Source organism: Cervus elaphus, chromosome 3, assembly GCF_910594005.1.
Source record: "Cervus elaphus chromosome 3, mCerEla1.1, whole genome shotgun sequence".
NCBI lineage: Eukaryota > Metazoa > Chordata > Mammalia > Artiodactyla > Cervidae > Cervus > Cervus elaphus.
In genome coordinates this window covers 28,555,059-28,571,141 of record NC_057817.1, presented here as the reverse complement: position 1 = coordinate 28,571,141, position 16,083 = coordinate 28,555,059, and the positions used below count along the sequence as shown (strand labels likewise).

The 16,083-nt window shown below is 40.0% G+C and overlaps 1 protein-coding gene across 7 annotated transcripts in view; it reads right to left on the bottom strand.

Annotated features, from left to right (window-relative positions):
• Positions 1-201: 201 nt before the first annotated feature.
• SLC11A2 (solute carrier family 11 member 2) overlaps positions 202-16,083 on the bottom strand; it is a 34,504-nt gene continuing 18,622 nt past the window's right edge. For all 7 annotated transcript variants that reach the window (XM_043884291.1, XM_043884320.1, XM_043884347.1 and 4 more), the window contains 7 exons: positions 15,871-15,957; positions 14,862-14,981; positions 14,576-14,725; positions 13,988-14,061; positions 13,011-13,164; positions 11,362-11,415; positions 202-4,946 (listed from right to left, as the gene is read on the bottom strand). In XM_043884291.1, the coding sequence (XP_043740226.1) occupies positions 4,869-4,946; positions 11,362-11,415; positions 13,011-13,164; positions 13,988-14,061; positions 14,576-14,725; positions 14,862-14,981; positions 15,871-15,957 (717 nt within the window). In that variant the 3' untranslated portion in view covers positions 202-4,868. The remainder of the gene's footprint in view (positions 4,947-11,361; positions 11,416-13,010; positions 13,165-13,987; positions 14,062-14,575; positions 14,726-14,861; positions 14,982-15,870; positions 15,958-16,083) is intronic.

Genomic DNA, 16,083 nt, shown 5'->3' with positions numbered 1-16,083 from the left:
GAGTTGGACACAACTGAGCGACTTCACTTTCACTTTTCACTTTCATGCATTGGAGAAGGAAATGGCAACCCACTCCAGTATTCTTGCCTGGAGAATCCCAGGGACGGGGGAGCCTGGTGGGCTGCCGTCTATGGGGTCACACAGAGTTGGACACGACGAAGTGACTTAGCAGCAAAGGGCTCTTAGATTTTTTTTTTTCTCCCCCAGTTCTGGAGTCAGCTGTATGATCCAAGCCAAAAAATAATAAGATAGAGGATGTTTGCTTTCAATTGTTTTAGAAAAAATACAAGTGATGAAATTCAGTGTTTGTTTCCTATCCATACTCTATTGATATACAACTTTTTGCTTATAGGTGTTCTCTACTCTATAAGGATTACAAAAAATGAAGCCACATATAAGAAAAATAAGAAGTCTTCTGAAAAGTACTTACAAAAAATGAATTTTCAATATGTAGCAAATTATACTGCAGAAATTTCAGTCAGAATTCTCACAGCCTTCAATTTTTTTAAGACGTTGATTTCCAAATCAACTATCATAAATAGTCAACTCAAAAATATCTTTGTTGATGTCCTTTAGAACCTAGGACATGATTTTCTGACTTTTAAAATTTTTATTTTCTAGTTAACAGCAGAAAATAATCTATATTATGCCAAATCAATCTGAAAATTAGGTCGCTACAGAAAAATTTTCACTATCCATATTAGACATGACGCTCTATTCATCACTTAATTCTCTCCAAACAGGGCAGGGTAATTGAGGCTTTCATTAACTCCTTTTTAGAATGGGCAAAAATTACATCAGAGGCGAATGAATGGCCATGTTGTTATTTAATTTTGGTTCAGCTGGGAGGCCACGTGTGGGAGTGTACCAGACAAGCAGAGGGACACACGCAGGTTAGCACAGGTTAGCGCGCTGCCTGGGGCTCAGTGAAATTAAAAAAAAAAATGGTTCACCACTGTGCACGTCACTCTTATACAGAAACCTGACTAATTTACCACAAACATAAATGTCTAACATTTAAATATTTGTGTATTCATCTTTATACTTCTCGAAAGTATGTCTGGAGTACAGAGGTAAACTCCAAAAAAAAATATCCCTTTTACCTCAAATGGCAGTGTTGTGGGAGCGGAAAGATTTAGTCCATTTGTGCTGCTGCTAATCTGGTACGATACTGCAGAAAACACAGGAAACAGAGAAGATAATAAATGTGAAGTATACCCGAGGCCTCAAGCTCCTCTGTAAGCCTAGGGTTCTAAAAACTAGTTCCACCTTATTGAAGTCATAACCATTATGCCTCAGATTTATTCTGACTCCAGGCCTGGGAAAGAAATGCGCTTAGTCACTCGGTCGTGTTCGACTCGTTGTGACCCCATGGACTGGAGGGCCTGCCAGGCGCTTCTGGGAAAGAAAACCAAAGGAAAAAAAAAAGTACCCACTGAGATAAAATCAAGAATGCCAAGGTAAAAAAATAAAAAGTGCACTAAAATGCATGTAATATGATCTGTGGTGTAAAAAAACAAAAAGTGCACTAAAATGCAATATGATCTGTGGTGATGCTTTCCTCTTCTTTATGTTTTCTGTAGTGGAGAAATACTCTGACTGGAAGGTCAAGTCTAGTATCTGGGGAAGGGAAAGATGCAACAATATTGAAAATATATCTGCATTCTAGACATTAACTCATTGTTCTGTGTATTATATACACTCTTCTCTACTGGCTCAGGGTAATTATTTTTAGAGTTGCCATGTGTACCTACTATGAGGCTCTTCAAGTGCCACCAACAAACAGACATGTTTCAGTCAACACTGTCCTCTTTAGAAAACAGGCGAGGAAAGAATGCAACTACGCTACTTCACTGGAGTAAACATTCCAGCAGTTGGCTCTAATATGTTCCATGAAATCAGGAAATTTTAAGACCTCTGGCACAGAAATGTCATCCTTCATGTTGATTACACAATGAAGATACTTCTAATCAGGCTACCAGAAACATCCCCCTCTCCCAAAACATGCTCAGCATTAAAAATAGATGAACTGAAGTGTTAACTCAGAAATGGGCTCTTCTCAAAACACAAAAGATCCCAGAACTTTGTGATAATCTTACTCTGAAAGTACTAATGTATTTATTGCTTGAAAAAAGCAATGAAAAATATTAAAAGTAGCTATACATAAGAGCTCAAAAATTATGCTTAAATTAAAATGTAAAATCATTTATGGAGAAAAGTATGCAGGAAGCCCATTTACCAACATTAGCTTGGCCAAACAGGGGAGGTCATTGAGGGAAGACCCTATAAACAGATACAAACCTGAATTTGTACAATATTTCTGGGACAAAGGCTCGGTGTTTAATATCATAATGTTTAAAATTGAGGCTATTTTTATCAGCTGCTATAACCTCTGATGCCTCCCTGACTATTGGGTATGCTCTGACTACTTTTTTATTAGGCCAGCACACAGTTATATAGCAGCAGCTGTTCAGTAACAACTATTCAATTGCATTTTTCTGACATCTTGGATATATACTATCAGAGTATCCTTTTACAAATTGACTCCATAGTGTTAAACCTCAGAAACTGAGTGAGTATATGAATCTAGGTTAATCTTGAGATTGAATATATTGGAACTCCCCCTTGTGGTCCAGTGGTTAACACTCTGCACTTCCACTGCAGGGGTCGGGGGGCGTGAGTTCAATCTCTGATGGGGAATCCCATATTCCACACAGTGGGGTCAAAAAAGGAGGGAGACTGATTATATTATTTTCCATATAAGCATAAGGAATGATTAAATATTAACTTAGCAAAAACGTTTGTCCAAGACTTACTGTTAGACATCAGTCTCCTCCACTGGTTTTAGCATGATTCGGCTTGCTTTATTATACAGTTTTCCGATTACAGGAGTTGTATGACCTGAGAGGTAAACTGATAAATTTTTGCTGTAAACTCTAGTCTGTTCCTAATAACATACAATTTAAAAATGGAGAAAAGCTACAGAAACCCCTCAAGTACTTAATCTCTATTTAACCAACCACCTTATCTTTTTATGAGTTGTAAAACAGGATTCTTTCTGCTTTTTTTTTTTTCCCCAAACATCCTCTGGTAATGAAACGACTGAGAAATGGAACTGCCCAGGGAGGGAGAAAAAAATGCAACAAACTGATTCATATATAGAGTTGCTGTCTCTGTATAAAGAAACCAAAACACTGAAACTCATTTTTTAAGTCTTTTTTTCAAATAAAAGCTGATAAATGAGGTTAATTCAGTTTTACTTTTAAGATCAGAAGGTCTCTAACGTGGGTTGCAAGGCTATTGCTCTTATCAGAAGTTTCAAGGGTCACAAATTAGAAATGACGGAATTTTAAGAATCAGAAAAAAATCCGTGCCACTTACAGGATCAAATCATAAATGACAAAGGCAATGTCTGGATTTTTTTTTAAAGTCTTATTGAAATGTGCAAAGTTTTAAAGTAAGGCAGTGAGGTTTATGCTGAAAGAGGAAAATGATGCTCAAACATACAAAGCCTGCGGGGTTTCCAAACGCAAAGCCTTTGGGGCTGGAAGAAAAGGAGCGAAGGCACGGACTGTATTCCATTAAAAATGGATAGCTGCCATTCAGCGTAAGCCAACTGCACTTTCATGAAGAGGTGTGAGCCTGGTGTTGAAAAGGTTCTAACTTTTCAATCAGATCAATATGCAGAAACTTTCTGCAGAAAGTTTTAAGTATTAAATGTTTTATTATAAAAATGTTATGGAAAAAAATTCTGGTTAGGAAGAAGAGTCAAAAAAAATCTATAACCCATACGTGGGCAGGCAGTGTATGACATGTGGACCAATCCTCCAAGTCCCAGCGTAGGTCTGATCTCATACTACTTGGTATAAATAAACTTAAAATGCTTAGCATTCCCTAGGAGAGTCAGCAGTAGAAACATCAGCCACTCCAGGAAATAGACTTTGGCCTAGAAATGGTGTCTGCAGTATTAATAGGAAAAGTGGGAAGACAAGACGTGGTGGGACTACACACACGTTAGAAAGAAAACTAATACGTCCATTACCTTATGTTGGGCTTTATAAAGCTCAATGTTAGAATTCTTTTTATACCTAAAGTGCTAGAATGGGCTGAGTTACAATGCAGCATGGAAAACTGATTATTGATTAAAGTATGATTTCTGGATGTTGTCACTAGGTACTAAGCTCTTTGGAAAATACCATCGTATCTCTGAAAAAAAATTCAAGAAAAACAACAATAGAGAAAAATAATAATCACAGAGCACACCAACAACCAGGATGAAATAAGACATAAAAGAAATGTCTTCTTTTGGAAATGATGTGCTAGTACCAGCAGTTACCAAGGGTTGGTTGATTGAATCCAAGTCAAGTTTGACTGGCCACAGTCAAGTATCACTTTAAAAGTCAGTCTATTTGACCAGTTCATTCTGAAAAAGAGCAGCGCTCTTCTTCCTTTGTTACATGTGATTTAGACAAAATAAATATGATTTATCTGAACAAATTTGTTTAAAAAATACAAAATATCATTTTTATATAAAACTCTACCCAAACCAGTAAGTTCAGGTTTACATAAACATACACACAGATATATTTTTAAAATTCCAAAAGTCCAGACACAAGCCCATAGGGGTGTGTGGCCATCATAGGCTAATCATTTAACTCTGGCAGTTGTAGGGCTATTGTGAGGTGGGTGGGTCTCTGACCTACACTTCACAGCTGTCAGCTTTAATACCCTTCCCATGAGGAAATTTTTACCTTTTGTTCAAAACGTTTGAACAAAACTCACCACTGAACAAACAGATATGTTAACAGGACACTTGGCACAAAAGGGCTAAGAGAAAGTGGGTCTTATATAGTCCCTCAGGCTGTCAGTCATCTAGACACAAGTGAGTCAGCATCCATGGTGTTCAGAAGGTAGAGTTCAGGTTGAACTGTCAATCCCAGATGGTACTGAGGACAAAAAGATGGAAAAGGGTTAGACTGATTTATAAGTATTTAAAATTGGCATTTAAATATCTATAATCAGCATATAAAAGTAGCTTTTATTTCAGTTCTGCTATACTGATTTTCTTTCAGAAAATAAATGGCTTATAGATATATGAATGGTTTGCTATATATAAAGTAATTGATAGGTGCTGAAATAGTTAAGGATTTGTTAATGCCAAATGCAAAAATTGCACTTTAACTATTCTTGTGACATATTCTACCTCAGCATGGGTGTTTCTGATCAGGATATTAAGAGCAAATGTACTGCGAGTTTTTATACCTTAATACTAAGTGTGTTAGAACTCAAATTTCAGGGAATTCCCTGGCGGTCCAGTGGTTAGAACTCTGGACCTTAGTGCTTTCCCTGCAGAGGGTTCAGGTTCAATTCCTGGTTAGGGAACTAAGATCCCACAAGCTGCACAGAACGGCCGAAAAAGAGAAAAGAAATCAAAGTTCAAATGGTCTAAATTCTGAGCCCTATTGTCTGGGCTCTAATTATCCTTTGGCACCTGGGCAGAGAAAAGCCTTTCATTAAACAAAAGAAAGAAACATCAAATGGCATGTGCTAAGAGAAAAGGAGACAATCTGCGGATCCCAGACATTTATCAGACTTTATAAGAATGACTTTAGCTGCCTTTAAAACACATTGCCAGGAACTTCCCTGGTGGTCCAGTGGTTAAGAATCTGCCTTGCCAGGCAGAAGGTTTGACCCCTGGTTAGGGAACTGTGATTGCACATTCCTGGAGGCAATTAAGCAAGCTCTGGCTCTGGAGCCCACAAGCAGCCACTAGAGAGAAGTCTGCGCACAGCAATGAAAGATTCTGCGAGATGCAACCAAGACCCAAGGTGGACAAAAAATAAATATGAAAACAAAGCAAAAAAATATATTGCCAGACTCACTCCAGGAGGCCTAATCCAGATGATTTGTATTGGCATTTGTGAAGTTGTAGCTTACTCTTTTTCTCTCCTTTGCATTCACCGTGGGACAATCACTGAGTCTCCTTTTAGCCCTACTGGCATCACCAGGGGTTTGAGGGATGTTGCTGCCCCTTGTTACCTACAGCCTTTTTTGGGCCCTTCAGTCATCTTATCTGAATAGAGGCTGAACCTTCTGTTGTAAGAATCAAATGAGATCACATGAGTGCTCAGGATGCCAAATGCACACTATAAATTGATAGAAATATTTCTAGCAGAATATAGTGCAAAAGGCACTGGGGCTAGGATCAAGCTTCAACTCTGCCATTTCCTATGACCTTGAGCAAGTTATGTATCCTTCTTGAGCCTTATCCAACTCATTTGTAAAACAGAAATAAATGGTGTACTTTAAAATGCCAAGGACATTAACAAACTATCTCATTGTGTATGTGTGGTGGTGGGTGTGATGTCGTGTACGACTCTGATCCCATGGACTACAGCCCGCTAGGCTCTTCTGTCCATGGAATTTTCCAGGCAATAATACTGGAATGGGTTGCCATTTTGTAGTCCAGGGAATTTTCATGATCCAGGGAGTGCCCCACGTCTCTTGCGTCTCCTGCACTGGCAGGCCGACTCTTGACCACTACGCCACCTGGGAAACCTATCTCATTTTAGTCTTCAATAATTTTTTTAGACATTAAAAATGCCTATCAGAGGTTTATGATGACTGTGTGAAGATGAGACAAAATGGGGCCCATGATAAAACTATTCTCAACTAGAAGGCTAGCTAGGAACTATTGAGTCACACTGGAATTAGGGCAGAATCACAGCACTTCAGATTTCAGCCTTTATACTTACTTCAGGGTTTTATGACTCAGGTTTTAGTAACCAAGAGCAATTGTCAGATACACTGACAATCCACTGCAGCCTTTTCTTAAGTGAACTAAGGTGGTGGGGTGGGTGTGTAGTAAGCAAGGGCTGCATTTTTAGCCCCATGACCTCCAGGTTGTATCACTTGATGGCTTAGTAGAGAAAACTCCTTCACTGGAAAAGTTTATTGCATTGCTCAGGGACACTGGGAAGTGGAACTAAATAGCTGAGGAACTGGCTAAATCTTTCAAGGGCAGAGAGGTACACAAATGAATATCAGTTCTTACTTATTGCTGGCCCTGCCCATTTTCCACACCCACCAGAAAAAGCATTCAGGTACTTTTGAAAATTCAGCACAGACCAAACAAAATTAGTCTATTAATTGGCAACTTTTGACCTAAAACATATTCTAGCACTCATCAGAGTATTAAGAGAAGTATCTTTGATACTGTTCTTGGTGCAGCTAAACACCAAAGCTTGGTGTCTAAAGTGCACTATTAAGTGTGTGCTACGTATTGTATAGCATGATTAGTAAAAATAACACGGGTTCTGGAATTAAGCTAGTCAGGCACAAATGCCAAATGCCTACTGATTAGTGATGTGTTATTTTAGTTTCTGGCCCTTCAGTCGCCTTATATACATATATATATATATATATATACACACACATATATATCCTTTTGCTGTAAGAATTATATGAGATCATATGAGTGCTGACGGCTTCCCAGGGGGCTCAGAGGTAACAAATCTGCCTGTCGATGCAGGAGATCCAAGAGATGCGGGTCCAATTCCTGGGTTGGGAAGATCTCCTGGAGTAGGAAATGGCAACCCACTTCCATATTCTTGCCTGTAAAATCTTATGGACATAGGAGCCTGGTGGGATATAGTTTACGGGGTTGAAAAGAGTCAGACACGACTAAACCTGCATGCACACACACACACACACACACATACACAGAGTGCTTAGAACCCAACTACCATAATAATGTGTTATTTTTAATGTTCCAAAGCTAAGTTGTCAAAAGAAGGTAACACATCTGGATTCACTGGTCCTGTCCAAGGAAGGAACACAAAGTACTGCAGAGGGCAGCGCTAAAGAAAGTCTCAAATCAGGATCTTCAAAGTGTGATGCACCCTATTTTAGCTATGAAATTACACCCAAATAAAGAGTTGCCTGGTATCTTAGTGGTTGGAATTCTAAGCTTTTATGCCATGAGCCCAATCCCTACCATAGGTTCAATCCCTGGGCAGGAGCTAAGATCCCAGAAGGCATATGGCAGAGCCAAAAAAAGATTTTAAAAAACAAAACAAAAGCAAGGTAAGAAGGGTGAGTTAAATGAGGAAGGACAACACGGAAAATAAAATTCTCAGAAAACTTCTATGGTGTTATTTACAGGATTTAGTTCCTATAAAACTTGCGACAGAGAAAGGGAAAATGAAGTTCTAGTGACAATCTTGGACAAATTAAGGGTTGACTTAGTTTTTCATGCCATGTGTTTGGTGACAAGCCTAGTAATTTACTGTGTCTGAGTTTTGTATTTATATCCGGACTTTGTATTTATATGCTTTCCTTTCTAAGTTAAACAATTTTCCTTTCATCTTCCAAACACTCATACTTTTTACTGGCAGCATATACAGAATATAAACGCCTACCTCAATGGTGAAACAAGACTACAGAGAGAAAAATGTTCACTTTAGAGCAGAAAAAGGCAGAATGACAATTTTTTTCTCAATTTTAAATATTGTAATGATGTAACCTTTAGCAATGGCAAAACTAATTAAATTGGTGATAGAAATTAGTGCTTGGTGTCTATAATTCATCAAGTCTTCTGGGAACTAAACCTATATTAAGCGTTGAACAAACTGAATTTGAACCTCAAGAGTCTCCTCATATACATTTTTTTTCAAAGGTAAATACAACAGAAATACATGATCCCAGGCAGGACGAATCTGAGAACATGAAACCACACGTTCAGAGGAACACTGGACATGAAAGGCTGAATATAAACATGAAGAGCTGACTATAAATTACATGTAGAATTTTTATTCCGTGGAGGCTCAGCACCCCTAACACCTAGGTGTCCAGGGAGGTCAACTGTATTCCTCTATCCCTTCTAAAGAGAAAAATCACGAACAGTGTGAATCCAGTATGTCAATCCAGGTGGTAATTGATGTTTCAGTATTTCAAAGTTGTTGAGATCCCACTCATAGAGTACTTTCAAGGTTTAAAAAAAATATTCAGGAAACCAAATTGGAAAAAGGAAAAAAAACCTTTTTAATTACAAACCAAGTTTACATACTGTTAAATGGTCACTAAAAGCTTACTGTAACCACTCCTAAAACCACTAGCAGGACCGCAGAGGAGCCAAATTGCAGTTCTTCCCCATTGTTGATAATTCCCAGTATGCTATAGCAGCAGTTATTTCATGCCACATTTATAAAGAACAAGGACCAATTTACATAAAGTACAATTATATATCCTTCAACATTTCACACAAACAGAATGCACATGCTGGCACTGGAAGATGTCAGGTTCTAAACACTGTTTACTGTACCCAAAGTAGTGGCTGAACAGAAAGTACCCTTTCTACCTGAAAGCATGGGAATACATCATGGGAGTGTTTTTACCACTGTAAAATAATACACACACAGTGACATAAACTGACATTTAACTGGGAAAAAAATTTTCATCATTGCAAGACATATATATAACTTTGAAAAGAAAACTAGCAGCTTTTACCTGGGCTTCTAAATATTTGTGAATCTGAGACTGACTGGACCCAGCCAAACTCCAGGTAAAGGTAAATGATGTTAGTGTACCATCTTTTACAAAGAATTCTGTCAACATGGCCCTCACCTACTGAGGCCAGATGAGAGCTTAAGATGTCAGTCCCCAAAATCTACAGAATGCCCTTGTCAACAGTTTAGGGGATGATGGTAGGGGAAAGGGAGGAACGGTTGGGGAATTTGTCTCTCATGATTCTATGCTATGTCACTGGAGGGGCTGAGGTAAAGGTATGGTCAGTGCAACACAGAAGTTTACCCTTAAAGCCATGTAAAAGACAGTCCGTTCAGCCTGTGCTTTTGACTGTGTACAAAGTATTGGAAACAATGCCTTTAGGGGCTCGGGTGAACAGAGAACATCAATCAATAGGCACTCCAGAAGGAAGACACCAAAAATGCAGTCCTTCAATTGCATTCCCATTACTGTTCTCTCCAAGTCAGTGGCTATAAAAGACCTGATTATTTATCTTCACTGGACAATGTGACTTGGTTTGAGATAATCACATGGTGTCAGGCTCCACATGTCAAAATGTCAGAAGTGGCTGAAGAGCAGCAGCTCCATGCTGAAGAGACCCATTTCCTCTGACTCCAGAGCTCCACCATCTGGTCTCAAAGTTTTTCCCTCTGAGGGAATGGCTGAAGAGAGGTAGCTCAGTGAAACCCTGCAGAGAAGACTTGGCAACCATAGTGACACCAAAGGAATCGCTGAGAGGGAGCGAGCTTTGCAACGCTCACATCCAGAGCTCCTCAGATTGCCTTGCAAGTCGTCTTGGGCATGCTTCAGAAAAACATGACGATTCTGGTAGAAGGTGTTTTTTAGGAATAAAACAGATGGCTCCTCTTCTTTCAAGTTTTTTCACCTCTCCCCAAAGTCTCTTGAGAACATCAGGTCATAAATGCTACCATCTTTTTCTATCGCTACCCTCCTAGAGGAGGAAGGGGAAGGTTTCCCAACTCTAAGTGCTCAAGAAGAAACACCATATAAGAACTCTGTACTAACATGAGAGTTATTAAAATCGGGACTCCCAAGAACACTTCAGTAAGCTCTATCTCTGAGGGAAATCATCAGAGTGATTTTCGGAAGAGATTAGTATTAGTCACCATGACCACAAGTGAGTTTTACCATCTGTCCATTTATCATCTTCTTTAATGCTTTCTCACCCCTCTTAACTTTCAATGAAATTAAAGTGAAAATAAGTTAAAAGAATCCTAACCTGATGGAGGTAGATTATCTCATAAATTTTATACTTAATATGAATCAAACCACCCTAATTGAGATTCTATTTTTTATAATTAATTCAAAGGGTATGCATAAGGAAAGTATTTCTCAGACTTTTAAATCCATTATTTTTTGATAAATAAAACTTGTATACCTATTCTGTAACTTGTATTATGAAAAATGTATTGCATTTTCCAAGTACATTTTTTTAACATATAGTCAGTCTTGTTAAGAATCATGCACTGAGAACTATCTCACATAAAGATAAAACAAGCTGACCCTGGGACAGTGAAAAGAGTTCAGTGCTGTTTGAGAGCAGGTGTCAAGCTGTCAAAGATCCTAGCTAATCCAGTTACCAGGTTAGGAATTCAAGAGAAAAAATAATGCTATCTTTCAAACAAATACGCAACAATGTCTTTCCCAACCAACAGCTGAGTCCTAAATGCAGTCTGTGCACCAGCACATACCTTTGGCTATGTTCACACAGTAAACCATAGAAACACACTGGCTCTGATGGCTACCTGTGAGCAGTGTTTACTTAGCATAGCCAGTGGTGGCTTCTTCGGTCAGCAGGACTTTAGAGATGCTTACCGTGTGCCCACAGTCCAGGAAGGACATGCCCAGTGCAATCAAACATTGCCAACCCTAGAAGAGAAAATATGGTCATGGTTTGCTGAGCCCTCTGGAGAGCCCACTTACGCCCCTCACCGCCCACAATGCACTGCTCAGATGCAAACCTCTTTGCTGTACTAATTTCAATACTCAGTTCCCTCTGCTCCTACTGCTTTGGATTTGTGGTGTTTCTTTTATCTGACTCTCAGGCGGAATTCCTTGAAAACCACTACCCCATTTCAGTCCTACTCCACTCCTCACAATGCAGGGCAATGACTGACTGGCTAATACAACCGCCATTGTCTCCTGAACTAAACAGTAGTAATTCATCTAGAACCAGTCCTCAGCCTTGAAAACAGGTCTTCAACATTTTCTATAGCCTGAGGGTGACTAAGAATGACTCGTAATGAAGGAAGGATCCCCTTAAGTTCTACAGCACATTTTTTTGGGGGTGGGGTGGGGGACGTTCAGGTAGAGGGCGTGCTTGCAGAGCTCAGTTCCCTGACCAGGACTGAACCTGGGATTTTGAAGTGAAAGTCAGAAATCCGAACCACTACCCCGCCAAGAGTCACCCTACAGCAAATTGTTAAAACAATTTCTGTCAAGGCCATACTGAGTTACTTGGGTTTCCTGGAGGTAAGTCCTTTTATTTTAGGGTCAGCATAATCTTAGTGTGCCCATGGTTTACTGGGAAGGAAAAAAGCAGAGCTATATCTATCTAAGACATAATTTCTCAACATTCATTAAAATGATTTTCCCAATCAAGTATCTACCCTCTGGCAGACACTGACACGGGGACTAGGTAAGTGTTATGAGATGAGCAAGGGGTTTCTATCATCCAGTCTTCCCATTCTCTGTAGCAGACACGGTATAAATTCAGCAGTCCCTAATCCTCAGCCCCTGTGATTTTTAGAGAAACCTGTGTAGACTAATGAGGGAGATGTGTTGTTGGCATAGCTACTTTTCACTGATATAAGTAATGTTACAGAAGTTGAAAACAAAGAAACGAATATATCCATAATCCCACCATCCAAAGGGAACTATTATTACCATTTTACATAATTTACTCTAGACTCTTGACAATTTTTTTTATTATCTAGGTATTTATAATTCTGCATTCCTTTTCTTATTATTTATTTTGCATTCCTTTTCTATGTAGCTTGTTTTATAACCATCATTCTTTAATAATTCTAGAATAATTCAATAAGAGATCATCACTATTTATTTGAGTCGTCATTGGACAGCTATTAAGTAGCAGAGCTGGGCAGGGCTGTGAACTCACATGTGCTGCCCTCCAAAGATTTGAAATCACAAGACACAGCTACATTCTCCAACCCCATCTCATACCACTCTACTTTCTACATGGCTGATCTTCTTCGAGTTCTTCAAACATACTACACTCTCTTATTAGGAATGGAAATCAGACAGAGTGACAGATTTAGAAAAATGATAGCTCTTAGGAACCGAGGGAAAATTTATGGTTAAAAATAATCTTTAGTCACAGTTGGTTTAACGATTTCACGTAAATTGTGTCAACAGCCTGAAGACAGATAACCATGTGCTCTTTTGGGTCCTTTCTGAGTGTCAGCCCCCCTTGACCACCCCTGCCCCCTCCCAACTGGACTTACCAAGTAAAACACAAAGCTCAGATAAGCTACGCTGACCACTGCAGCCACCACGTACAATGCCACATGCCCTAGATCCTGCACATAAACCACGACGAAGTACATGTTGATGGAACAGACGATAAAGACCAAGATACCGCCTGCAATCCTCCAGCCTCTGTCAAAAGAATCAGCACAGTTATTGGTAGAATACTCCAACCTGTCCACAAACAGAAAAGGACACTGTGTCTTTTGGGGTCACAGGACAGGAATACGTGACATTTCAAAATATACCAAAAAGTGCTTATGTCCCAGATTAGGTTAAATGGGCCAAAGTTACAAAATGATAAGGAGAAAGAGGAAGAAGAAGAAAAAACACTATCAAGTAATCCCTATTACTTAAGCCCCTAAAAATGCAACAAGCCTTACAAGTGAAAAAGTCATGAGTCCCTGGAGATGCAACAAGTCTTTTAAATACCCCATGTACTTTAGAGATGTATACAATAGGTATTAGCTTATGCCTCCCTCATTAAGATCATTTAACATGGATTTAAGATGCTTTAACCTTCAGTGGCTGAAGTTGAAGAGTTAAAGCCCTAAAAACTAAAAAATTTCCCCCCAGAAACAAAAAATGTGCCTGCCCTCCATTGTTAAATTCATGGTCTCCATTCTCTTTAATTTTTTCTAAACTGAAGTATAGTTGATTCACAATGTTGTGTTTATTTATTTTTATTTTTGGTCACACCCTGTGGCATGTGGGACCTTAGTTCCCTGACCTGGGATTGAACCGGCACCCCCTGCACTGGAAGGCAGAGTCTCAACCACTGGACCACCAGGGAGTCCCCAACAGTCTCTATTTTCTAAGTCAGAGATTGAGGGGGCAGCTCTAGCAATCATGTCTTAAAGCACATAGTTCCCCTATGACTTAATTTCTGACTGGTCAGTTTGAGGAAGATACCCATCCCCCCCACATCTTGGGGAACTAACAGGAGTACACTCACAATCCATTGGCAAATTCACTCATCACAGGCCGCAAGCTCGTAAACGTGAGGATGGGTATGAGAGCAAAGGGAAGCTGCAAAAGAAAAAAATAAGATCAGACGGGGCTACGGGGGTTCCTATAACACCCCAGAGAGCAGCACTGTTAGCAAAAGGGAACCAGAGACCCTGCCTCACCTACTCTGTGAGAAATTATTCCTGTCATTGCAACATGCTGGAGGGTTATGTGGAAATCTGTAGCATGAACCTAGCATCAGTTATGCTCATAGTGTCTACAAAATTTGTATCTGCCTTGTCTTCTTAATCTCCATAATACTCAACAGTCTCCTTTACATTATTTAATGTTTGCTTGGGTTAATGAATAATTTTGTGTTCTATGTGTAATTACAACTTATAATTCCCATTCAACAGACTTAGAAAAAAACAAGCCACTTCTAAAAACCGTTTAGATTCGATATTTCATATGCATTCACCATAGACCAAGACTGTGCCTCTTTCTTCCCCACACCCACACAGGGCTTGTTACCTAAAGGCAATACAGAATGCCTCCTGACTCAATGGGATGTGAGTTTCCCCAGCTCCCTCCTCACTTGTAAGCTCTGAAGAACATTCAGGAAGTCATTCATCCCTGTTAGATGCTCCACGTCCTGGAAGACAGCCACAAGCAGAGTGGGGATGATGGCAATAGAGCGGGTCAGAATCACTCGGGCAAAGCGTGACCATTTTAGGTTCAGGAATCCCTGGAAGAAAACACAGGAGGATGAATGTCTGGAAGAGGAAACAGAAAAAGGTCTGGGGAGGTTCAGGAAGGCACGGGATTAAGAAGGGACAAAAGGGCAAGGTCCTCTAGTCTACCCCGGTCACAGCAGCATGTACCTCCATGACAAACTGGCCGGAATAGGTCCCTGTCATCGTGGAGCTCTGCCCTGCAGCCAGGATCCCCACTGCCCAGATGTAGAGAGCGGCAGGCCCGAAGTAACACCCCAGCACAACACCCTGGAGAGGCAAGGGAGAGAGATCACCTGAGACAACACCCCAAACATATTCCTTCGTGTCACTCCTCCCTATTCCTGGCTACTTACCCACCTCTACCAAGCACTGTGCTGGCACTGTCCCAGAAGCTAGACTCAGGTCCTGACCTCATTCTAGAGGCTTTCAACATAAATTCTGCTGGATGGGCCCCCATTCCTCTTCAGCCTAGTCCCTTCTCTTCTCTAGGCTCCTAAAGCCGTTATCCTCAACTCACATGTTAAGTATCAAAAGGAAATATGTCTATAACACACTTCCTAAATTATATTCCTGAACACACTATTCTGGAAGATGGTAATAGGAATGGAGAGAAACCTCCAATAAATTTCGGAAATGTTAAATACTATGTACTGTGTACTGCTGGAGGTTCACAATGTAATCAGCATAAAAGGGACAGCAAGGCCCCATTAAAGACCACTTTACTGGAACTTCCCTGGCAGTCCAGTAGTTAAGACTCTGTGATCCCATGCAGGGGGCAGAAATTTCACCCCTGGTCCAGGAACTAAGATCCCGCATGCCACACAGCACAATCTAAATAAATACATAGTCTTCAGCCACACACACGCAAAAGGCCACTTTACCAAGGATACTTCTTTAGTCTCCCCAATTAACACCTAGAGAACAATATGCTATCAACATTAAGTTTGGGAATTGCTGATACAATTAAATGATCTTGTCAGCTGATCTCCTATTCCTTTCCACATAATCCAAAAAGCTTGTCCGGCATCTGGACCTCTGAAAAAAACACACTCCACAGAAGATATGCTGAGCTCTGAAGTGAACCCACTCAAAAGACCAGACACTATGCTGAGAATCTTGATTCAGGAGCAGAGATCAGAAATCTGAACACGTTTACCCCTTTGTAGATGTCCACAGCCAGTGTTGAGTTATCCTCTGGGAAAAGGTGAGTGTGGGGACTGCTGCTGTTTTTACAGACTGCAACCTGGAACCAAAGTAATTTAGGAACAACTTTTAATTTTGAGTCCAGAACTCAGATAAGAATACCTCTCCAACAGCTCACACACAGATGGATCATCTAAGAAACGAATCCTGAAGGCGAGACACTGGA